The 26,622-nt window shown below is 38.2% G+C and overlaps 1 protein-coding gene and 1 long non-coding RNA gene across 47 annotated transcripts in view; one reads left to right on the top strand and one right to left on the bottom strand.

Annotated features, from left to right (window-relative positions):
• The window catches only part of MAGI2 (membrane associated guanylate kinase, WW and PDZ domain containing 2), a 1,508,583-nt gene that overhangs the window by 83,718 nt on the left and 1,398,243 nt on the right, over positions 1–26,622 (bottom strand). For all 45 annotated transcript variants that reach the window (XR_004728308.3, XM_035254988.3, XM_035254993.3 and 42 more), the window contains 2 exons: positions 25,404–25,623; positions 23,941–24,084 (listed from right to left, as the gene is read on the bottom strand). Coding sequence is in view for 44 of the 45 variants with exons in the window: in XM_035254988.3 (XP_035110879.1) it covers positions 23,941–24,084; positions 25,404–25,623 (364 nt within the window). In the remaining variant the exon portion in view is untranslated. The remainder of the gene's footprint in view (positions 1–23,940; positions 24,085–25,403; positions 25,624–26,622) is intronic.
• Positions 1–26,622, top strand: part of LOC144578385 (uncharacterized) — a 285,723-nt gene that overhangs the window by 60,191 nt on the left and 198,910 nt on the right. The gene's annotated exons all lie outside the window — the stretch shown is intronic.

The following is a 26,622-nucleotide window of genomic DNA, read 5'->3' as shown; positions in this document are numbered from 1 at the left end:
TCCTCTGCACTAGGCGTATGAACCTGAGTTGTGGCTAGCCCCACCACTGGCTAATGTGGCCTGTCCTGAGTGAACTGAAAAGGCAGTCACGCCACAAGGATTGCAGTACTTGGGTGAGTCCTGGGACTGCACTGGGCTTGGAGCCAGTGGATTTGAGGTGTGCACAACCCAGTGAGACACCAGCTCTGGTAGCCAAGGGTGTGCTTGTATCACCTCTCCCCCAACTCTAGGCAGAGCAGCTCAAGGAGACTCCCCTTGCAAAAAGGAGGAGAAAGAGTAAAGAGGACTCTGTCTTACAACTTGGGTACCAGCTCAGCTCCAGTAAAATAAAGCACTCAAGTCCTGAAGCCCCTGATTCTGGACCCTAGTTCCTAGGTGGCATTTCTAGACCCATCCTGGGCCAGAAGGGAACCTTCCACCCTGAAGTGAAGGATGCAGTTCTGGCAGGATTCACCACCTGCTGATTAAATCGCTGTTGGGCCTTGAATAAACATCAGCTGCAGCAAGGCAGTAGTCACCAAGGGCCTTGGGTGTGAGACCCAGTACTGTGCTGAATTCAGGTATGACCCAGTGCCATCCCAGCTGTGGAAACCATCAGAATGCCTCCCCCAAGTCCAGGCAGTCCAGCATGGAGTAAGGGGAAAGTAAGAAAAGAGAAGAGACTGTCTGGTACTCTAGGAAATTGTTTCAGCTCTTACTCAACCCCACAAGGTGGTATGAGTCTTCAAGAGTCACAGCATTACTGGGTTTGGGGCATCCCCCCACTGTGGATGTAGCTGCCGTCATTAAAGACTAAGGTACAACACTCTGAATGTCTGGAAAGCCTGCTTGAGAAGGACAGGTACAAACTAGGCCAGGTTGTGAAGATAAAAAATAAATACCTAACTCTTCAATGCCCCGACACTGACAAACATCCACAAGCATCAAGAACATCCAGGAAAACATGACCTCACTAAACAAAATAAATAAGAAACCACTGACCAACCCTGGAGTGCAGAGATATGTGACCATTCAGAGAGAATTCAAAGCAGCTCTTTTGTGGAAACTCAACGAACTTCAAGATAACACAGAAGGAATTCATAATCCTGTCAGATAAATTTAACAAAGAGATTGAAATAAAAAAAACAAGGACAAATTCCGGAGATGAAAATTTCAGTTGACAAACTGAAAAATATATGTGTCTCAACAGCAGAATTGGTTAAAAAGAAAGAATTGGTGAGGTTGAAGAGAGGCTGCAGGAAAATACACAGAGGAGAAAGAAAAGAATGAAAAAGAATGAAGTATGCCTACAAGATCTAGAAAATACCTTCAAAAGGGCAAATCTAAGTTATTGGCCTAAAGCAGGGGGCGGGGGGGGGGGGGGGGGAGAGAGAGAGAGAGAGAGAGAAAGAGAAATAGGGTAAGAAGTTTATTCAAAAGGATAACAGAGAACTTCCCAAACCTAGATGAAGATATCAATATTCAAGCACAAGAAGGTCATAAAACATCAAGCAGATTTAACCCAAAGGCTACCTCAAGGCATTTAATAATCAAACTCCCAAAGGTCCAGGGAAAGAAAAAACAAAAATAACATGTAAAGGAGCTCCAATATGTCTGACAGTAGACTTCTCAGTGGAAATGTTACAGACCAGGAGAGAGTAGGATGACCTATACATCAAAGAGCTGAAGGAAAAGAATACCTTTCATCCTAGCATATTAAATCTGGCTAAAATATACTTCAAATATGAAGGAGAAATAAAGATTTTCTCAGATAAACAAAAGCTGAGAGATTTTGTCAACATCAGACCTGCCTAACAAGAAATGCTAAAGGGAGTTCTTCAATCTAAAAGAAAAAAACATTAATCAAGCTGTAAGAAATCAACTGAAGGTATAAAACTCACTGGAACAGTAAGTACACTAACAAATACAGAATATTCCAATACGATAATTGTGGTACATAAACCACTCATATATTGAGTAGAAAGATTAAAAGACAAACCTATCAAAAACTACAATTTTTATGAGACAGTATAGAGGTATAAATAGAAACAACAAAAAGTTAAAAAGTTGAGGGGACAGAGTTCAAGTTTAGAGTTTTAAACATTTTATCCTTGCTTTTTTGGAATCAGAATTAAGTTTTCATCAGTTTAAGGTAATTGGTTATATTATTTGTAAGCCCCATGATAACCTTACATTAAAAAACCTGTAACAGGTACAAAAAACAATAAAAAGCAAAAAATGAAACATACTGCCAGAGAAAAACACTTTTACACAAAGGAAGACAAGAAACAGGAAAAAAAAAAGAAAAAAAAAGAGGACCACAAAACATTCAGAAAACAAATAAGAAAATGGTAGTAATAAGTCCTTATATATTAACAATGACATTGACTGTAAATGGACTAAACTCTCCAATTAAAAGACAGTGTTGTAACAGATTTTAAAAAGACCCAACTATATGCTGCTCACAATAAACTCATTTTACCTATAAAGATACACATAGACTAAAATTAAAGGGATGAAAAAAAGCTATTTCATGAAAATAAAAACAAAAAAGAAATAGGAATAGTATATTTATATTAGACAAAATAGATTTCAAGACAAAAACTATAAGAAGAGACAAAGAAGCTAATTATATATTGATAAAGGAGTCAATTCAGCAAGTCAGTATAACCCTTATAAATAATGTGTGCTCAACACTGAAGCATCCAGATATAAAGCAAATATATATTTACATATGTGTATATGTACACACATATTGTATATTATATGTATTTATAGATATATTTATATATATGTAGATATATTGATATCTTCCTCTAGATATAGGAAGTTCTCTGTTATCCTTTTGAATATATATGTATACACACACACACACACACACACACACATATACACACACACAGAGAGAGAGAGAGAGAGAGAGAGAGAGAGAGAGAGAGAGAGAGAGAGAGAGACTGATCCCAACACAATAGCCGCTGAAGATCTCAACACCCTGCTTTCAGCAATGGACAGGATCATCCAGACAGAAAATCAACAAAGAAACACTGAACTTAATCTGTACTATAGAACTAATGGCATTAACAGATATTTACAGAAGACTTCATCTGACAGCTTCAGAATACACGTCCTTCTCTTCAGCACATGGATCATTCTTAACAATAGACCATATGTTAGGCCAAAAAATAAGTCTTAAAATAATTCAAACAAATTGAAATCATATCAAGTATCTTCTCACACCACAGTAGAATAAAACTGGAAATCAGTAACAAGAGGAACTTTGGAAACAATACAAATGCATGGAAATTAAACAATATGCTCCTGAATTATTTAGTGGGTAAATACAAAAATTAATAAGGAAATTAAAATTTTTTTGAAACAAATGAAAATGGAAACATAATATTCTAATACCTAGGAGATATAGCAAAAACAATATTAAGAGGAAAATTTATAGCAGTAAGTGCCTGCATCAAAGAAGTAGAAAAACTTTAAGTAAATAATCTTATAAAGCATCTTAAAGAATTAGAAAAGCATGAAAAAATTAAACCAAAAATTAGTAGAAGAAAGGAAATAATAAAGAGCAGAAATAAAATTGAAACTGAAAAAAAATACAAAATATCAACAAAAGTTGGTTTTCTGAAATCAATACTAAGAGAGAAGACCCAAATAAATAAAATCAGAGATGAAAAAGGGGACATGACTACTGATACCACAGAAATTCAAAGAATATTAGAGATTACTATAAATAACTATATGCCAATAAATTGGAAAACCTAGAAGAAATGGATGAATGCTAGACATCTAAAATCTACCCAGATTTAACTATGAAGAAATCCAAAGCCTGATAGACCAGTAACAAATAATGAGATTGAGGCTGCTAAAAAGTTTCCATCTGAAAAAGAAACCAAGAAAGTAATCTCATTTACAAAAGCTTCAAGTAAAATAAAATGCCTAGGAATGAACTTAACCAAGGAAGTGAAAGATCTCTACAATGAAAGCTATTAGAACATAAATGAAAGAAATTGAAGAGGACACACACACACACACACACACACACACACACAACATATTTTATGTTCATGGATTGGAAGAATTAATATTGTTAAAACATCCATACTACCCAAAGCAACCTACAGATTCAATGCAATCCCTATCAAAATACCAATGATATTCTTCACGGAAATAGGAAAATAATTCTATATTTATACGGAATCACAAAAGATCCAGGGTAGGCAAAAGCCATCCTGAACAAAAAGAACAAAACTAGAGGAGTCACATTATTCAAATTATACTACAGAGCTATAGTAACCAAAACAGCATGGTACTGGCATAAAAATAGACACATAGATCAAAGGAACAGAATAGAGAACCCAGAAATAAATCCATATATCCACAGTGAACTCATTTCAAGAAAGGTGCCAAGAACATACATTGAGGAAATGACAGTCTCTTCAAAAATGGTGCTGGGAAAACTGGATATCCCTATGCAGAAGAATGAAACTAGACCCTTATATTTTGCCATATACAAAAATCAAATGAAAATTGATTAAATACTTAGCTTTAAGACCTGAAACTATGCAACTACATAGACATTGGTCTGGGCAAAGATTTCTTGAGTAATAGTTCAAAAGCACAGACAACCAAAGTAAGTATAGACAAATGGGATCACATCAAGTTAAAAAGTTTCTGTACAGAAAGAAAACTATCAAGAGAGTGAAGAGATAACCCACAGAGTGCAATAAAATACTGCAAACTATCTACCTGACAAGGGATTAATAACTAGAATATATGTGGAGCTCAAACAACTCAATAGGAGAAGATAAAATAATCCTATTATAATTGGGCAAAGATCTAAATAGACATTTCTAAAAAAATACATACAAATGGCCAACAGGTATATGAAAAAAATGCTCAACATCATTAATCATTAGAGAAATACAAACCAAACCTCTACAATGAGATATCATCTCACCCCAGTTAAATGGCTTTTGTTGCAAAGATAGGCAATAACAAATGCTGGTAAGGGTAGGGAGAAAGGGGAAGAACGTTTTTAACAGTAAAATTTGGAAATGATCCCTTGTACACTGTTGGTAGGAATGTAAATTAGTATAGCCACTGTGGAGAACTGTGTGGAGGTTCCTCAAAAGAAAAAAAAAATCAACCCTAAAAGTAGAGCTATATGATCCAGAAATCCTGCTATTAGGTATATGCCCAAAAGAAAGAAAATCAGCATATTTTAAGAGATATCTGCACCCCCTTGTTTATTACAGCAGTATTCACAATGGCAAAGATTTGGCATCAACCTTAAGTGTCCATCAATGAGTTAATAAAGAAAATGTGGTAGATATATACAATGGAATACTATTCAGCTACAAAAAAGGAATAAAATCCTGTCATTTGCAACATGAATGCAACTGGAGGAAATTATGTTAAGTGAAATAAGCCAGGCACAGAAAGTCAAATTTCTCACATTATTACTCATATGTAGGAGCTAAAAATTAAAACGATTGAACTCATGTAGAGAGATATTAGAATAATTAATATTAGATATTAATATTTAGAGATATTATATTAGAGATATTACCAGAGACTGGGAAGGGTAGCAGGCAGAAGGGGGACAAGTGGGGATGGTTAATGGGTTCAAAAACATAGTTACAATAATAAGATCTAGTATTTGATGGCTGGGTGTAGTGGCTCATGCCTGTAATCCTAGCACTTTGGGAGGCCGAGGTGGGTGGATCACCTGAGGTTGGGACTTTGAGACCAGCCTGACCAACATAGAGAAACCCCGTTTCTACTAAAAATACAACATTAGCCAGGTGTGGTGGTGGATGCCTGTAGTTCCAGCTACTCAGGAGGCTGAGACAAGAGAATCCTTGAACCCAGGAGGCGGAGATCACAGTGAGAGGAGATCGTGCCATTGCCCTCCAGCCTGGGCAACAAGAATGAAACTCCATCTCAAAAAAAAATCTAATATTTTATGGCATGACAGGGTAACTACAGTCTACAATAATTTACTCTATTTTTAGAACTGAATTGTTTCTGATACAAAGAAGTGATAACTTCTTGATCAATACCCCAATTACCCTGATGTGATTATTGCACATTGTATGCCTGTATCAAAACATCACACATACCCTATAAATATATGCACCTATAATGTACCCATAATAAAAATAAAAAATAAAAACAATAATAACAGAAAAGTGCAAAGAGACATCAACATACATATCACAGAAGAGGAAAACAAATGATTCGAACATATGAAAAGATGTTCATTACTAACCAGAAAGAAAATTAAAACTACAATGATATACTATTTTATATTAAATGATGACAATGATATAGAGCAACAAGGACTCATACTGCACATAGAAGCATACAAAATGCTAAAAACACTTTGGAAAATTTCTTGGCATTATTTTGCAAATTTGAAGTTGTGCAGACCCCAGGACCCATCAAATCTATTCCCAGGGATATACTTGAGAAAAAGTCTTGCACAAAGACTGTCGGTAACAGCAGTGTTTATAACAGTAAAAGATTGGAAATGACCCTAATGACCATCAACAAGAAAATGGTTACTTAAATTAGTATTTATATGATAGGAAACTATTCAGCAGTGAAAATGAATACACTATAGTAATACACATTAACGCCAGTGAATTTCACAATGTTGAGCTAAAAAAATCAAGGGAATATAAACTATGTCTATAAAGTTAAAAAATGTGAAGCTAAACAATATATTATTGAGGGATACAGCCATATGTAATAAACTATAAAGAAAAGCAAGGAACGATAAGCAGAATTCAGAAGAATAACTTCTATGAGATAATGGGGTGGGAGGGAGGAGGCACATTGTTCTATTTGTTTAGGTGGTTAGTGATTGCATGGGCATTTCTTTACTATTGTTGTTTAAGCTGTATATGTATATATTATATATATATATATATATCACAATAGTCTGTTTTCTACTTTGATATATTTCATAATAAAGATGTAGCAAACAGTGTGCTATTGGAGTGCTGATGAGGGAGCACTTCCTCTGAATGAAGTTGGGAGTGGAAGGTGAGAGGCAGGGATCAGTGAAGGCTTCATGGTGTAGTCAGAACTGGTTCTTGAAACATGAGGAGGGTTTTAAGGATAGAAATGGAAAAAGAGGAACTTCCACTAGGAAGAACAGGATGAGGAAAGACACAAAAGTGTGAAATGGCATTGTGTGTCCTGGAGACAACAATGGTTGGAGTATACAATGGAGGAATACAGTAGGATACAAGGATGGAAAATGCATTAGGCCAGATGGTAGAAGGCCTTTTTAAGAAAATCTGGTAGCTTGCGCCTATAATCCTAGCACTTTGGGAGGCTGAGGCAGATGGATCACAAGATCAGGAGATCGAGACCATCCTGGCTAACATGGTGAAACTCTGTCTCTACTAAAAATACAAAAAACTAGCTGGGTGTGGTGGCATGCACCTGTAGTCCCAGCTACTCAGGAGGCTGAGGCAAGAGAATTGCTTGAACCCAGGAGGTGGAGGTTGCAGTGAGCTTAGATTGTGCCACTGCACTCCAGCCTTGGTGACAGAGCAAGACTTGGGCTCAAAAACAAAAAACTTGTGACCGATTTAGATATTATCCTGTAAGCAAAGGGAGGCTGTTGAAGACTTTTGAGGAAACAAGTGATTTGATTACATGTATGATTTAGGAATATAATTTTGGTAGTTGCAAGAAGCATGAATAGGAGAAATTTGAGGCAAGTGGGACCCATCTGTGTACTGGAACAGTTCAGGAGAGCAAAGACAAGGGCCTGTACTGTGGCAGTGACAATGGAATAGAATGCATAATTTGAGACTAATTTGAGACCTGACTTACTTTTCTTAAGTGTATGTGCCCATTTCCAGAAAGACACAGACTGAAGCAAGTTGTACTGGCTTATTTCAGGCCAGCCCCTGCTCAGGACTGGGCACACCCTCTAGTTAAGTAGTTAATTGTGAGCACTGACTCAGCAGTTGTCCAGTTCCCTGTTCCCCAATTCCTAATTCCCTGATAGAAGTACTTCTCCCAGGTTTCCTGGCCCTTCCCTTTCTAAAGCAAGGAATGCAGTATTTGAAAACAACCTCTTTCCAATATTCATTAATCTGTCTTTTTGCTTACTTACATCTGCCCTTAACTTTCCTTTCTGGGCTTTCATTCTTCTCCTGAGGTCTTATACACAAGCACAGTCATGCTACTAGGTTGTGGAGTCTTTTTCTTCCACAAGAGACTAATTCAGCTGACACCATCCTAAAGACCAGAGGTATATTCATCCTTCAGGCAGATAATTACACAAAGACATGAGACACTAAGATGGCATTACAGCAACTCGCCGCTGGTCGGAAATGAAAAATGAATGCCCTGGACATCCAACAGGCAGTTGGAAATTCAGGCTAGGCATTTAGTCCCTACCTCTTCCACCCACCATGCTTGACCAAATAAGGAGACATAAGCCTGCCTTGGCAATCATGCTGTTTTATATGGGATCCAGCAGGGGTGATCCCCATGTGGAGAAGTACTCATTCTCTGTTTGTATGATCTCTACTTGTATTTATTAAAAAAGAAGTATCTTGTCAAGTTGAACCATGCAGGGGTCAGATCTTTTCAACTTGGAGAAGGAAGCAGCAACATTCCATAGGCAGGAGCGATGCCATCTCTGAGTTCAACACTGACAGGAAAAGAAGGGGACAGGGTCTGGGGATGGTGACTGCCAATCAGGTGAACACTTCCGGACACCCCAAAGAAGAAACATGAATGGTCTGAGATTCACATTTAAGAAGAGTACCCAGCTCTCCATAGCTTCTGAGTGGCTCTGCCATGCAAACCAAATCCTGTGTAAATCATGATCAAGGTGCATTTCGCACCCAATTTCTAAGGAAAATGGAAAGAAGTAGGTAAGCTTATCCTCCAGGAGCTTTAGGAGGAGAGATGGAATGACAAAGAATCTCAAGCAGAGAGCAAATTTGCATAAACACTGCTTTGTAAAAATGAAGAGGGAAGAAATTTTAATTTATTCTCAGGTAAAGAGAGAAAAATTATGGTAAAGTTTATAAGTGAAAATGAAGAGGCAAGTAAAGTATATGTTTCAGATCACAGCAGTGGTTTGTAAACTTTCTCATTCTTTTGCATGGGCACCGCCCCCTACCATAAATAATTAAAATCAAAGACTCTCCTCACTTCTAATGCATTCAGTTCCTTTCTATGTCTTTCCATGCCAAGATGCAATCCCAACCCTTTGATTTCTTACCAAACCTTTAACTAGCCCTCATGGGAAGATGCTTTTGAAATGGTTCAAAGTTGGGCATCCACTAGAAGAAGAAACAGAGCAGAGAAATGGAGTCCTCCCCATGTGAGATAATGAGGCCCTGAATAATTGCCAATGGAGCTCCCCATGGCTCTCTTCTCTAATCAACAGCACGCTCTCCCTCCTTGCTGCAAGTAGCTGGTAACTCATTTAACACAGTGCTCATAGGTCAGACTCTGAAAAGAAAAAGGTAATAGATTTGATCTCTGTGAGAGGTTTTTCTTTTCCGTCATAAAAGGCATGAAGCAGGGCCAGACAGTCAAGGGAAAGGAACTCACATTTGCAGACAATCTGAAGAAGATTAAGAGTGATGGCTGAGAGACAACTAACTGGACATCTGGATGAAATGGTCTTGGATGGCATGTAAAGAAGCGCACTGTATGCAGAGATGAGCTTTCTGGGTTGGCTGAATTTTAGCACCCAGACGTGCTAAAACATTGGGTGGACAACCTTTGCAATGCAGGGCACTTGAAATGATCTACCTGAGCCCATACAATTGCTTTATTTCTCCAGACAGGCTGCTTTATTTCCATCTATGTACTTGTTACCTCTCTTCTCTCATGCTTTTGATTTCATCAGCTTCCTCAGCTCATTTGTCTGCAGTCACCTGGCGGGGCTTACCTCTGTGGGGTTGGTATATTCTGCTAAGCTCTGTCTTTGGCATCATTCAGATTGCACTGCTCTCCTGTGTACCTTTTCTAACAGGCTCCAGCACACCTGTTTTGTCACTTTTATTCTGTCATGTTTTGCACACCCTGTGCTTTTGAAGTTCTTCATTATTTACTGTTTGACCTTATTTTACTTTATTTACATTCTTTCCTTGTCATCCATGTTTGGTGAGAGATAGTTTACATATAAGGAAAACAAGTCTTGAAATGTCATGTAGTTTAAGATTAAAGGCATTTCTTAATGCTAGGCACAATAGGGTTTTGCATATACAACCTCACTGATACTGCAAAATCTTAATCAGATGCATCCAAACAGGGGTGGTGTGTTTACAGTGAGGCATTTTATAAAAAAAGCTGACTGCAAGTTGGACTGACTTGCCACATATATTCATATGGTCAGTTACCAATGAGAACTTATGTCCTGGGTCATCAGGTGACTTTGTGGCCATGGACTTGATAAGCACAGCTAGTGAATATGCAGAGTTGGAAAACACACCTGCAACTTTGGCTTCTGTTCATGCATGTGTTCAGCAGTAAATATTTACCGAGTGCCCCACGTGCACAGCCCTGGGCCCTGGGGTATAGCAGGGAGCCCAGAGCAACATGGTTCTGGCTCTTGCAGAGCTTATGCTCTGGAGAGGCAGACTTCATAAAGTGATCAGATAGAAATATATAAAATTATCACTGTGACAAATGCTACAAAGGAGATGTGCCTGTTGCTGGGAGAGCCAATGACAGATGGATGAGACCTTATTGGAAAGCACAGGGAAGTCTTCTCTGAGGATGTGAAGCTTGAGCTGGGATGGGAAGGATGACGAGTAGTTAGCCAGGGGAAGGGATGGGAGAAAAGCCTTGTAGGAAGAGGGATCAACATGTGCCAAAGCCCCATGGGCAGGAAGAGGCATGGTGAGAGAGACTGGTTGGTGGGATAACAGAGCAAGGGAGCGGGGAGCTGTGTGAGGTGAGCTGGGAGGGGTCTGGGGACAGAACATGCAGGGCCTGGCAGCCTTGTGATGAGGGTCTGATCTTTACCCTGAAAGACTATGGGGTGCCACTGAAGGGTTTTAAACAGTAAGCAGTAGATCAGATGAGTGTTTTGAAAAGGAACCACCTTATCTAGCAGACTGAGGGGAGGAAAGTACAAGTTGATTTGTATTTGAAAGCTTTTGTCACCTCTTGACATACACCCTTACTTAAAAGATGCTCTCGGTACCTCTGTGCTGCGAGTAGTCAGTACAGTCGTGCACCACATAATGATGATTTGGTCAACAAAGGACTGCATATATGATGGATGTATGATAATACACATAATATATGGTATTTTTACTGTACCCTTTCTATGTTTAGATATGTTAAGATACACAAATACTACGGTGTTAAAATTGCCTGTCGTATTCAGTACAGTAACATGCTGTACAGGTTTGTAGCCTAGGAGCTATAGCTGGTGTGTAGGAGCTGTAACCTGGTACGGAGGAAGCCTATACTATCTAGGTTTTTGTAAGTACGCTTCTTTGATGTTTACATGACAAAAATCACTTAATGATGCATTTCTCAGAATGTATCCCTTTCATCAAATGATGCATGCCTGTATTTTAATAAAAGTACAGGCCTTGGGGAAAAGAAGAGAGTGGAAGAATAGGAGAAATTTCAGAAATATTGAACTAGGTATTTTGCCCTTCCTGGAAAATATTATTGCCATTAATTAGAACCATAAAATTGACTCTCTGTTAAGTGACTTGCAGGATATGAGGACAGGCTGTCATTCCACTAATTGCTAGAGTTGACTCAACTGATACTGCTGGTCAGAAGGACTCTTGTCCCCTCCCAAACCCCATAGTGTGGGTGTCTGAAGCTGCCCAGAGAGGACCTGGTATTTGATCAAGGCTACAGAGCAGCTATGAGCCCCTGACAGGATGACTTGTTCAGGTCAGAGCTAGACAGCTAGTACGTTGTTAAGCCAGTATTTGAATATGTCTGTCAGGCTCCTGCTCTTTTTACTATCTGGTTATTTCCTCACAAGGGAGGAAGTCAAGTGGACAAGAAAGTCACTATGAGAGGTAAAAATTTTCCTCTAAGCAAGTCTTCAGGGCAAGGAAGAAATGGAGTGAGCTTAAGAGAGCTGATCAGTGAAAGTATCTTAGGTGATTGAAATAAATGAAGTAAATGTAAATTGTGCACCAAAGACTGGAGGCTTCAAACTGAGATAAACTCACCAATGGGTATATATCACTGTTTTACCCAACTTCTTCCCACTGGGAAATTCTGTGTCCACATGACAGTCTTTGTTAAGGGAATCAGCCTCAATGCTTTGTGTCTCTGAGCTCAAGGGCATATTATTTCAAGACTGTATGCCATGCCATTCAATCCCAATGGCAGGATATGAGCCAGATATGAAGAGGCTCCTCCTCAGTCCAGACAAAACCTCCAGCCAGGCAGGCCTGCACATTTATGGCCCAGACAAGCCACCTGGGTCCTGTAGAAGATAAAATGGGATTCTGAAGGGGTGAGGGGACCGTGCTTCTCTGTGTCCAGGACCCAGGAGTGCATGAGGGGTCCCTTGGGATCACAGTGCCAGCCCCTTGACTGTAGAGTGAGTTTTCAGGCAGGACTATGTGGCAGTGGTGAGGACTCATTAGTGACTTTGTGGGCAGGGGACACACACAAGAGGGGAATTGGAGAGGAAGGTAAGGATGTATGTTACAGAATGAATGCAGTGGGCACTGACTGCCTCCCATGGACAGCTCTGGACACACCGTGAGGGGAGCAATTGCCAGCTCTAAGACTGGAAGTGGTTGCAGCTACCATAACTTAGTTGTTAAAGGTAAATGTTACTAAATTCTGTTTCTAGCAAAATGGTGGATCAGATTCCCTAACCTTACAATTGCTGAATAGGGACGAAAGTAAAGAATCCTCTGATGCCAAAAGCAAAGTGAGAATAAGACTCCTGGAAGGTAAACAAGTACCAAAGGCAGCTTTCACCCAGAAAATAACTACTGATTCCTGGGAACCTTGAGTTTCCATTTTGATGACTGGGCAGCAGCAACAGAAAACCAGCTTAGCGGCTACAAATGGGAAGTCTAATAGGAGAGCCTTGCATGAACTGGAACTCCAAAGAACTATTCAAAAGAGGGTTGGAAAATTACAAAGGGTAAGATAGAAAAAGTAAAACTAACAGGAAAAGATCAAAAATGATAGAATCAAATAAAAGTATAAGTAAATAAAAATGGTGTAAATTGATTGAAATGACTGTGGTGAAATAAACTGTTAAAATATTTTAAAAATCTAGGTTAATGGAGAAACACATACAGTATAAAGACATAGAATGGTTAAAAGCAAAAGTTTAAAAGAGACATACCAAAGAAAGCTAGCATACTTACAATAATATCAGACAAATCTGACTTTAAAGCAAAAAGCATTGACAGAGATACCATAGGTAACTACACAATAGGAAGGATTCGATTCACCTGGAAAATGAAAGAAATACCTGAGTACCAAACAACATGTCCTCAAAACATACAAAGTGAAAGCTGGCAGTTCTTCAGGCTGGGTATGGTGGCTGACACCTGTAATCCCAGCACTTTGGGAGGCCAAGGCAGGAGGATTGCTTGAGCTCAGGAGTTTAAGACCAGCCCGGGTAACATTGTGAGGGCCCATCTCTATTATTAAAAACAAATTGATCGTTTTTCAAAGAAAAATTTACAAAACCATTAGCAAAGATTTTTAAGAACCTACCCTAATATTTAATAGATCAAATAGAAAAAAATGAGCAAGACTATAAAGTAGTTGAATAGTTCAATAACCAAACTTTATCCAGCGAACACATCTAAACAGCACTGTACTCAACAATTGCAGAATGCACATTCTTTCCAAGCACACATGGATCATGTATAACAAATGCAACATGTTAGGCCAAGTTTGTAGCAAGTTGCAACAAACTTGAAATACTGAAATCATATGGAGTATATTCTCTGAAGACAAATTAAGAATAGCAAACTAACTAGAACATCCCTATACGTTCAGAAATAAAAAACAGGCCGGGCGCGGTGGCTCAAGCCTGTAATCCCAGCACTTTGGGAGGCCGAGGCAGGTGGATCATAAGGTCAAGAGATCAAGACCATCCTGGTCAACATGGTGAAACCCCGTCTCTACTAAAAATACAAAAAATTAGCTGGGCACGGTGGCACGCGCCTGTAATCCCAGCTACTCAGGAGGCTGAGGCAGGAGAATTGCCTGAACCCAGGAGGCGGAGGTTGCGGTGAGCCGAGATTGTGCCATTGCACTCCAGCCTGGGTAACAAGAGTGAAACTCCGTCTCAAAAAACAACAACAACAACAACAACAAAAACACCTTCTAAACAATCCAGGAGTCAAAGACAAAATCACGGTGGAAATTAGAATGTATTTGGAACTTAATGAACATACTACATATTAAATCTACAACTTCAAATTTGTGCTAATAGAAATGAACAAAGCTTAAGAACTACTAATCTAAGCATCCAACTTAGAAAAAAAAAGAATAGCGTAAACCCAGAAAGAATGGATGGAATAAAATATTAAGTATAAAAACAGAAATGAATAAGCAAGCAGACAAATATATAAGCTGACTTTTTAAAAAGAATAAAAGAAAATTGAACAATCTCTGGCATGATTAAAATGAAAGAGACATAAATACAAATACTCCAAACATTAAAGATAGGAGATAGGCCAGGTGTGATGGCTCCCACCTGTAATCCTAGCACTTTGGGAGGCTGAGACAGTAGTAGTGCTTGAGCCCAGAAGTTTGAGACCAGCCTGGGCAACATGGTAAGACTCATCTCTACATGAAAATAGAAATCAGCCAGGTGTGGTGGTACATACCTGTGGTCCTTGCTGCTTGGGAGGCTAAGATGGGAAGATTACTTGAGCCTAGGAGGTTGAGGCTGCAGTGAGCCATGTTTGTACCCCTGCACTCCAGCCTGGGTGAAAAAGCGAGATCCTATCTCAAAAATAAAATAAACTAAAATAAAAATAAAAAAGATATAAAAAGTTTGAAAACGAAGATGAAATAGGTAAATTATTAGGAAGAAAAGCAGTTTATCAGAATAGACTTAAAAAGAAATAGAAAATCTGAAGATAACAATTATTATAGAAACATAATTAGTGGACTAAGACTTTCACATGAAGAAAACATACCAGACCTGGATGAGTTTACAGGTGTCTTCTACCAAACATTCAAGGATAATTCAAAACATACATAAACTTTCCGAGACAACAACTGTAAACACCAGCAACCAAAAGTATTATTCTATTTCTCATAAGGCTATGTAACCGGGGTGTTGGTGAGGCACAGCTTCCCCGAGAGAATGCTGTGGGTTCTTGGTCTCTGATCTCTTAATAAGTGATAGGACCACTGCAGGTGTGCCATACGCTTGTAAAAGTCAATATCAGATCCAAGAAGTGTTGCAGAAAGGTGATTTTATTTAGATAGAGAAGATAGAAGAAAAGGAGAAGAAGAAAGACTTCCATGAAGAGTGTGGAAGGGGATTCCAGAGGGGAAAATCCGGCCAGGTGTGTGGGCATAGACTTTTATCCTGGGAGGAACCCCCACCTTCTCCAAGACCCTGGGCCAATGAAAGGAGTTTTTTAGAACTTCTGCTGGAGAGATTGACTTTTAGTTTCTTCCCCGCCTGTGAAATTCAAATATAAACTGTTAAGTCTCCCGGATGGAGAGAGATGGGAGGGGGGCATGGCGCTGGAAAATTCTTGCCCTTAAAACTATGTCCCCTTTTGGACCCTGTAAGAGAATATATATTCTCTCAGTTAGGGTAACATTATTATCAAAATAATTCTAGGATACTACAAGAAAATTACAGGCCAATCTTACTCAATAACATTGATACAAAAATCTTAAAGGAAATAACAGAAAACAGAATTGATCAATGAATAAAAACGATACATCAGGAATACATAGGGCCTATCCCAGAAACTCAAAAGTAATTTAACTATAAAAATCCTTTAATATGATTAATCATATTAATTATCATATGAAAGAAAAAAGATCGTATGATATTTTCTATGGAGGCAGAAAAAGTAGAGAAAGTTCATCATCTACTCATAATAAACTCTTCTAGCAAACTAGTAATAGAAGAAAACATCTTTAATCTGATAAAGATTATCTATAAAAACCCATTAAACATCATGTTTAATGAAATTTTAGAAAGCATTCTCTTTAAGATTACAAATAAAAGTGCCTGCTTTGGCCACTTCTATTTAGCATCATACAATAAGCCAAGCCAGTGAAATTAAAAAAAAGAAATAAAAGGACTGAAAAGGAAAAAAAAACCTCCAAAACTCTAATTATAGAAAATGTGATTATTATGCAGAAAATCCAGAGGTGCCTACACATAAATTATTTGAAGTAATAAGAGATTCAGTAAATTTTGCCTGATATAATTGATCAATATACAAAATTCTGTTGCCTTTCTCTTCACTGGTTAACAGTTAATTTTAAAATTACATTAAAAAATAACTATATCCAGGAGAAGGATAAATTTGGAAGACTGACACTACACCTTCAAGACTTACTATAAAGCCACAGTAATCAGCACAGTGTGGTATTGGTAAAATAGACAAATAGATCAATGGAACAGAATAGACAGACCTACATAAATATAGTCAACTCATCTTTGACAAAGGAGCAATGGCAATGCAATGAAGAAAAAATAGTTTTTTCAACAAATGGTGCTGGAACAACTGGACATCCACAGGCAAAAAAATGAGTCAAGACACAGACCAAAACATCTTTCACAAAAATTAACTCAAAATGGACGACAGATCCAAATGTAAAATGCAAAAGTAAGAAACTCCTATAAGAGAACATAGGATAAAATCTATAAGACCTTGGATTTGGCAATAACTTTTAAGATATGACACAAAAAGCATAATCCATGAAAGAAATAATTAGGAAGCTGAATTTAATTAAAATGAAACATTTCTGCTCTGCAAAAGACACTGTCAAGAGATTAAAAGGACAAGCCACAGACTGGGAGAAAATATTTATAGAAGATATATCTGATAAAGGACTGTTATCCAAAATATGCAAAGAACTCTTAAAACTCAACAATAAAAAGAAAAATAACCTGATAAAGAGTGGGCCAAAGACCTTAACAGATACCTCACCAAATAAGATATACAGATGGCAAATTAGCATATGAAAAGATGCTCTACATCATATGCCATCAGGGACATGCAAATTAAAACAACAATGAGATACCATTGCATGCCTATCAGAATGGCCAAAATCCATAACAATGATGGCACTAAATGCTGATGAGGATGTGGAGCAGCAGAAACTCTCATTCGTCCTGTTTGTGGCAATGTAAAATGATAAAGCCACTTTGAAAGACAGCTGGTTGTTTCTTACAAAACTCAACGTACTTGTATCATATGATCCAGCAATTGCATTCCTTGGTTTTTACTCAAAGAAGTTGGAAACTTAAGTCCACACAAAAATCTGCACACAAATATTAATAGCAGCTTTATTCATAATTGCCAAAATCAATAGGTAAGTGGATAAATACACTGTAGTGCATCCTGACAATGGAATATTATTCAGCACTAAAAAGAAATGAATTGTTAAGCCATGAAAAGACATGGAGGAAAGTTAAATGCATACTACTAAGTGAAAGAAGTCTATTTGAAAAGGTTACACACTGTATGACTCCAACTAAATGAATCACTGTGGAAAAGGTAAAACTCTATAGAGAGCAAAAAGACCAATGGTTGCCAGGGGTTAGTGGGGAGGGAGGAATGAATACTGGAACACGAAGAATTTTTAGGGCAGTGAAAATATTCTTTATGATATTATAAAGGTGGATACGTGCCATTATACATTTGTCCAAATGTATAGAATGTACAACACCAAGACTGAGCCATACTGTTAAACTATGGACTCTGGATGATAATGGTGTGTCAATACTGATTGTCCACTGTAACAAATATACCAGTCTGGTGGGGAATGTTGATAATGAGAGAGGAGGCTATGCATGTGTGGGGCAGGGACTATATGGAATATCTCTGTACCTTCCTCTCAATTTTGCTGTGACCCTAAAACTGCTCTTAAAAAAATTAAAAAAAAAAGACTGCATTAAAAATAATAAAAGCATATATTCACCGAACACACACACTTGTGTAAAGATTTAAAAAATACTGTGTTCAAGAGTAAAAATAAAATACAAAAAGTGCCTGAGAATCAGTCTAACAAGATATTTGCAGGTATGTTATGGAAAAAGCTACAAAACTTTAAGCACTTTATGGACAATCTACATAAATGGATTATATCATGTTCATGGAAAGACTCAATATTATAAAGATGTAAATTTTTCCACATTTATACATGAATTTCAAGCAATTCCAATAAAAATTCTAACAGGATTTTTTAGAAACTTGACAAGCAAATTCTAAAATTATATGGAAAGGCAAGGGCCCAAGAACATCCAAACACCCCTGAAGAATTAAGATGTGTGTCTGAGGGGAGAGACAGTTTCCCCAGGAAACACTCAGCACTCATTAAAAGGTAGATAAGTATGGCATCGGTGCAGGGATAGACAGATAGACTAGTAGAACAGTATAAAGAATCCATTTACAGACCATTGCATTTATAGGAATTTAACTTATTATAGAGCTGCCATTGCAGATTGGTTGTGGGGAAGGGCAAAGAAATACTCATTAAATGATGCTGTGACATGTGGTTATCCATATGGAAAAATTGAGATTGGAGTTCTACCTTCTAATACAGAGACATCAACTGTAGGTGATTAAAGACTTGGATATAGAAAGTAAAACTATACAACTTTTAGAAGATAGAAGAGAAGATGTTTAAGACCATGTCTTGGAGAATGATTTCTCAAACAAGACACAGAAAGTAGAAACTATATATATAAAAAAAGGTTAAGTCAATTACACTAAAATTAAGACCTGCTCATTATCAGAGAGCATTATAAAGAAAGTGAAACTGCATTATAAAGAAAGTGAAATTGATAGAAAACAAAAATCAATATATAAGCACTTCTATAATCAATATGAAGAAATATTCAACAGAAAATGAAGAAAAGACATGTAAAGGCATTTTTTATTTAAGAGAGAACATGAAAGTCTAATAAAACATAAAAAATGATGAATATCATTCATAATCAAGAAATGCAAATCTAAACCTAAAGTATGTAATTTTCTACCTACCAGAATGAGAGTTTAAAAGTCTGAATTACAAATCTCGTGGGTGTACGTAGTAAGAAAAACTTTTTTACATGGTAATATAACTGTATAACCACCTTGGTCAACACTTTTGCGTTACTTAAGTAAGTTAAATTTGTGCCCTCCAAGGCATATAGTCTAGTCTAGAGAAAGTCTTGCATAGACACAGTAGGAATGGTGTACAAGGGTTGTATAAGTTACAAAAATCTTGGAAACAACCAAAAAGTGTAAACTGACAGAGAAAATCTCAAATGTTCATAAAACAGAAAAATAGGTAACTACTATAGTTTGTAGCATATTTGTATAATGAAGTACTTTATAGCAGTGAAAAATAAATGAACTATAGCTTCATGCACCAACCTTGGATGAATCTCATGAAGTTAAAGGAAACCACAGAGAAGAACCTGTATGATTCAGTTACATAAAGTTCACGAAGTGTGCAAAACCCCCAAATGATATAGTTGAGAGATACACACATCTGTGGTAACAATAGAAGAAATGCCAAGTGCTTTATTTAGGAAAATGGTTCTCTTTGAGGGCTGGAGAGTGGGAGGAGAATGAAATCATGGGAGCTTTGTAATATTCTGTTTTTAAGCTGTGCTATAGGTTCATGCGTCCTTGAATCATTGTTATTATTTATACCTATTACATATGTTAGAAATATTCTTTGTAAATGGTTTTATGTTTAATAAGAATAATATATAAACCAGGTGACTTTTGTATTTGACTAGTTATGTCTGGCCCATGGAGGGAAAGGTGACAAATTTAAAATAAGCTAATTTCAGAGAAAGTTGCTTTCCATTAAAAAAAGATGGGCAAGTGGTATCTTTTTTGTGCATTGATTAGTTGAATAAAATGTTTTAGGTCATTCCAAAGCCCACTGCAAGCAGACTTTTGCATCATGTGAGTTTCAGAAAGTAGGTAAACCATTTTATAAATAAGCTTATGTGATGCTAACTAGGCATATACAAATGGTGCCCAGCTGCAGGTGATACAGTTATGAAATGATGTTCTTTTTCATCATAAAAATACATTTTATGGAAATGCAAACTATATTATACTTTTATGGAAACAGGGAAATCTTTTACCATTTTAAGAGCAAACTTGATCTCCTTTCAGATCTTCTTTTAACTTGACTCTCAGATTTTTATGTAAGCACTTGGAATTTCTATTCTTTCCCTCCAAATGTCTCCTGATTTCTTACCTTTCCTGTTTTACTGAGCTTCTCTAATATTATTTTTTATGTTCATTATTTTTTGCCTGTGTTTTCTATTTAGTTTCTGTGCTTAATGAGGTTATATTCCCAGGAACTTTGTATCAGAGATTTATTCACTGGCTATGAAAAATTCATCCCTCCCAATTTTATTAGACTATTTTACAAACCTAAGTCTTCTTTTTACAAAGAGATACAGTAATATTTTCCAATAATTTATTATACTTTTCCTTAAAACCTGACTATCCATTGTGTTTCTATTATGACGTTAGCCTTCTTTTTTTTTTTTTTTTGAGACTGAGTCTTGCTCTGTTGCCAGGCACCAGGCTGGAGTGCAGTGGTGTGATCTTGGCTCACTGCAACCTCTGCCTCTTGGGTTCAAGCAATTCTCCTGCCTCAGACTCCCGAGTAGCTGGGACTACAGGTGCGCGCCACCACGCCCAGTTAATTTTTGTATTTTTTAGTAGAGACGGGGTTTCACCATGTTGGCCACGATGGTCTCAATCTCTTGACCTTGTGATCCACCTGCCTCAGCCTCCCAAAGTGCTGGGATTACAGGTGTGAGTCAGCACACCCAGCCAACATTAGCCTTCTTGAGTGACTGAAGAAAAGCAATCAGACATGAAAATGATACACATCTCTATTTACTATTCCCCTTATTTTCTTCATTCACAGATTGTGTTTTGTTTTGTCTATTCAACTTTTAATACATCAGTATTAACTGATGTTGAAAACCATATAGTATAATTATTGTATTTATTTATTTATTTATTTTTTCAATTTTTTATTGGATTTTAGGTTTTGGGGTACGTGAGCAGAGCATGCAAGACAGTTGCGTAGGAACACACATGGCAGTGTGCTTTTCTTTCCTTCTCCCCTTCACCCACATGTGGCATTTCTCCCCAGGCTATCCCTCCCCACCTCCCCCTCCCACTGGCCCTCCCCTTTTCCCCCCAGTAGACCCCAGCATATAGTATAATTATTAAAGTCAAAGCTTGCTTTTCTCCACTGGCTTTTTCATAAAGTAAATACAGTAGTTACCCCTCATACCACTTGGAGATATTCCAAGATCTCCAGTGGATGCCTGAAATCACAGGTAGAAGTAACCCTACATACACTATTTTCCCTATCTATATCTATGATAAATTTTAATTTACAAATCAGGCACAGTAAAGGATCAACAACAATAAAAGAAAAGAATGATTAGAACAAAATGCCAGCTTCACTACTCTTGCAGTTTGGGGCCATTATTAAGTAAAATAAGGGTTACTTGAACACGGGCAGTGTGACAGCATGACAGTCAATCTGATAATCGAGAGGGCTATTGAGTGACCAATGGGCAGGTAACATCTACAGTGTGGATAAAGGACTGTGTCCCCTTCTGGGAAGGACAACATTTCAGCACACTACTCAGAATGCTGCACAATTTAAAATTTATAAATTGTTTATTTCTGAAAATTTTCATGTAATATTTTTGGATTGCAGTTGACACAAGTATCTATAAAAAACCTCGGAAGGTAAAACCTCAGAGATCCAACTGGAGGGTTTCCTAAAACATAGCCTGGTGGGTGATCCTACTCCTAGCGTTTCTGATTCAGCAGGTCTGGGGTGGGCCTCGAGAATCTGCATTTCTACCAAGTTTCCAGGTGATGCCGATGTCAGGAACTATGCTGAGAACCATTGCTCTGGCTTAAATTCTGTAAGAAAGAGGAATCTTTTTCCTGTAAGAGTATTTCTCTATTTAGGCTTCTTTGCCTTGAGAGTATTGTATATATCCAGCAGTGAGTCATGTGGACCCCTTGATAAAATACATAGCCACTGTTTGTAACCTACGGAGACCAGCCCTGCAGTCCACTGTGGGCCTCTATCTCTCACAGGGCTCTGGCCATTTCGCTCATGGTTTTCCTGCTGTGTTTCACCTGCACTGTGACAATTAATTTTTTTTTACTTAACCACTTGTGAACTGGCTTTACAGTAGGTTGGGAAAATGCCCTTCTGTGTGATAGGGAAGTTGTAGAGCCAGGAAACCATGTGGAGGCCCATCTTCAAACCAGGGTTAGACAGGTAAGAGGAAGCTGGTGCTAGATCAGGGCAGGGGCTGCCAGTCTTTGGTGTCAGCCCTGCCTGGGTTTAAATTCCAACTCAGATAGTTCACAGCTGTCAAAGGAGTGTGGTGAGAAGGAGAAACCAAGCATGATGTGCATACTTTCTGTTTTTGTACTGTGGCTAATCCCCTGACTTGGAAATGAGTATCATAGATATGTAGACATGGTGGTAGAAATAACAGATTCAGCCAACAGGGAAAATTCGTTGGTGAGGCTCTGCGCAAGAATCCGAGGTTCCAGAATCCCAAAGCCACCGCTTTTCTGTATTAACTTAAAGAGCTAGGAGGAAGGTCAAGAATAAATCCTAGATTTTACACACACACACACACACACACACACACACACACACACACACACAGAGAGAGAGAAAGAGAGAAAGAAAGAGAAAGTAAAGACTCTCTGATGTTTTGTTAACAAGCTTTGTTTTAGACCCTTAAATGAAGAATTAGTTACTCATCAATCAGATGCCTCAAAGTAATTATTAAATGAAAAAATCCATTCTCAACTTACACTCTAATTGGAAAATTTCTAGCTGCCATCATTTTTTTTTTTTTTTTTTTTTTTTGAGATGGAGTCTCACTGTGTCGCCCAGGCTGGAGTGCAGTGGTGCCATCTTGGCTCACTGCAACCTCTCCGCTCACTGCAACCTCTGCCTCCCAGGTTCAAGCGATTCTCCTGCCTCAGTCTCCTGAGTAGCTGGGATTACAGGCACTTGCCAACACACCTGGCTAAGTTTTGTATTTTTTTTTTTTTAGTAGAGGCGGGGTCTCACTGTGTTGGTCAGGCTGATCTTGAACTCCTGACCTTGTGATCCATCTGCCTTGGGCTCCCAAAGTGCTGGGATTACTGGCATGAGCCACCATGCCAGCCTCCTGCTGTCATTTTTAAGAACAACCTGTATCCAAGAAGTCAAATCCCTTTTTCTCCTAATGCTTCTGTCTTCCCAGTATCAAACCAAAAGACCAGTCAACACAAAGGAAACATTTCCAAAAAGTCCTGCAAAAGCATATGATTAATCAATATGGGGGAAAAAGCACAAAACTAAAAATAAATTTCAAAAGATTCAACCTTAATGAAAACAGAATCATCAAACCATAGAAAGAATTATGGAGCAATAATGTTTCCTTTTCAAGCTATTTTTTAGATTTCTATACTTTCTCCATTTTCTTTCATTTGCTCTTTAGAAAAATAGTGCTCTATTGAGGTTTAATCAATTAGAAGGTCATAAGCAGAAACATGAGAATGAGCGATATTATAAAATAGCATTTGGCCAAACCTTTAAGAAACTGGGTCATGAACTAGAAGGAAGGCAGACCTGCAGCAGCTCTGTCTGACAGCATGCTTCAGCACTCTTCGAATGCCGCAGTGGGGTTTTCTTTCAGAATTAAGCAATTCTATAAAAAGAGACTGTTCTTACCCTCATTCTCCCATTCCTTATTGCTGGTCCATCTTCTGCCAATCTCAACACATACAAATCCATTTTGTATTCCCTTCCTCCACGAATGCTGAATCCAAATCCTTTGGCTCCTTTTTCCATGTCCACAGTGAAATAATCAAAATCCTTTGGGGTGGGGGAGAAAATGGAATAGACAATTGTTTAGTGTCAGAGAAGCTTCTGTGGCTGGTCTCTGTGTTCTCCTTCTCTCTCTTAGTGTATTCCAAATGACATGATGATGGGAGAAGTAGTAATCTGACTTTATGAACTATCCAAATGCAAGACAAAATTCCAAAGGTTTGAGCAGACCACAGCACAGTTACTTGGTCATCAAAGAATTACTGTGTAGTTTGTTTACTCTGGTATTCATCAGCTTACTTGGCAAATGTGGAATGATTACCGATAGGCTTGAATGATATCACCTCTCCTTTGATTTTTCTCATTCACTGCTGTTGAGCATGATAAATAAATGTCAGGTGTGTGTGTATGTGCATGTGTGTATGTAAATTACAGAGTTTGCTGAAGTGAAATTTAGTGGCATCTGATAGATCTCTCAGTTTCACAGACTATTGAATATCAAGTTGGAATGTACAAAATCAATTTCTCTTTTACTTAAAATGCAATATGTGCAAGATTCTCTGATCTTCACTATTCTTAAAAGCTTTGAGGATAAAGGTGATCTTCAATTCATAATAAAACACAATGTAATCTGATAGAGTTGAGATTGTATTTAATTTATATCTTGATATGTAGTTATGAAGCAGGAAATATTTTCTAGATACCAAACTCTGCTCTGGACTCTTTTCATAAATGTCAAATCCTCACCCTGGCCTGTGGTGAGGAAGACCCACCCTTTAGGAAACTGAATCTCAGAGAAGTAAAGGAAGTTGACACGAAGTGCATCAACAAATAATCATAACAAACATGCCACTGGTTGTGTAGACAGAAAGTCGTTGGCTGTTGCACAGGCTACACTCTGTATTGCAAAGCCAGGCCTAGTCTTACCCTTATGTGCAGGGGCTTGGCCCTTTATCACAGAAAGGCAGGTGGGGGCCATGTAAAAAACTATGGACCTAAAATAGCTCTAGTACTAGCATCTATAAAGTTTCCTTTCTCTCAGAGGTCCCAGCTTAGAGCATTTTAGATACCTTGACAAGGAAATATACAGGGAGTTAGCTAGTGATTAGCAGGGATTAGTTCATTCCATTACTACTAATCCACTATTTATTTATTTATCTATTGTCCTGGTTTATTCTGAAATAATTTATTTATCCAGCATGTGTTTGGGAATGCAGGTGTTACCCCGATGTTATCAGAGCTAGGAATAGAACTGCAGCTCTCTATCCCAGACAGGTACACTTTCCTCTGTCTCTGCTTCAATTTCATTCCTTGCAGTTCTCTGGAAGCCTTGGTCAGGGCCCACCCTGCTCTCGGGGAGGAGGTACCTGGGGCTGCCTGTAGTCCGACAGAGGGTACTGCCTGGTGTCGGGGGAGTGCTGCCTGTAGTCCAGCAGGGGAGGCTGTCTGTAGTCCAAGGGCGGGGGCTGCTGGTAATCGCCTCCCGGGGGTTGCCTGTAGTCCAGCGGAGGCTGCCTGTAGTCTGTGAAGGGAGGCTGTCGGATGTCTGGTTTCACATCTTGCCTTGCTTTCACTTCTGACCTGTAACTAAATCAATGGAAATGGGATTTGCTTGTAACTCAGGTGCATTCTAAGGAGACTAGAATGATCACATGGCCTCCAGAGGTTGTCCAGCCATACAAGCCACGACAGCTCACACAAGCCACTCCTCTCGGTGGTCCTGTTGCATGTTCAGGATTATGAAAAGATTAAATAAATATTATTTAAAAATCTGTGACAAATGCCACATTGTATACTTTTCATATGGCTCTTTAAGAAGTCAAGGTAAAAATGGTGGCTCAACCAGAACCTTGTGGAAAAGGACTCATGGATGTTCCTCTTTGACTTTGGCTATTTGAAAACTGTACAGCCACAGCAAATCTAGGGATTGAAGTACTAAACCATACATCCCCCAAAATCAGCCTGTCTTAACAGCAGTACACCAACCTTCCTCTCTCACTCTCACTTTTTTCTCTCACACACACCCCTTGGTAGATCATTCATTACTTTATAAAAGCATGATTGAAGTGATCTGTAAATACGTTACAAATACACAATTAAGGCTATTTTAACCTGCTGAGTTGGGTCTTCTTGAATATTTTACAGAGGTTAAAGGAGTGATGGTAAAATATAATAACCAACTACTAATAAGTGACAAGTCATTGGATCATTGGTAAAATTGGAAACATATTACACAGAGGCTTAAATACTATACCATAGCTATAAGGATTAGCATCAGATACTACGGTGGCCATAAGATGGAAGAGAAGGCAAAAATGTTGTGTCTAACATGTATCTCTTTCTTGCTTCTAGATATTAGTTACTAATGAAATAAACACAGAGACCAGAGCTGGGAGTTTAGCATTGTTTTGTGATCCAAACTGCTTTAAGCTGAGGAGGTTACTAGTTTCAAAAGAAATAGCCAATCCCTACCATTATGGGATCATTAATAAGGTGAACTGAAAAATTATCACCATGGTATGGAGGACACTTAATTCTGTTGTTCACTGCCTATTGCCATGGCAACAGTCTATAATGAGCTATCCA

Source organism: Callithrix jacchus, chromosome 11 (genome assembly GCF_049354715.1).
Source record: "Callithrix jacchus isolate 240 chromosome 11, calJac240_pri, whole genome shotgun sequence".
Classification (NCBI taxonomy): Eukaryota; Metazoa; Chordata; class Mammalia; order Primates; family Cebidae; genus Callithrix; species Callithrix jacchus.
This window is presented reverse-complemented; position numbering and strand designations above follow the sequence as displayed.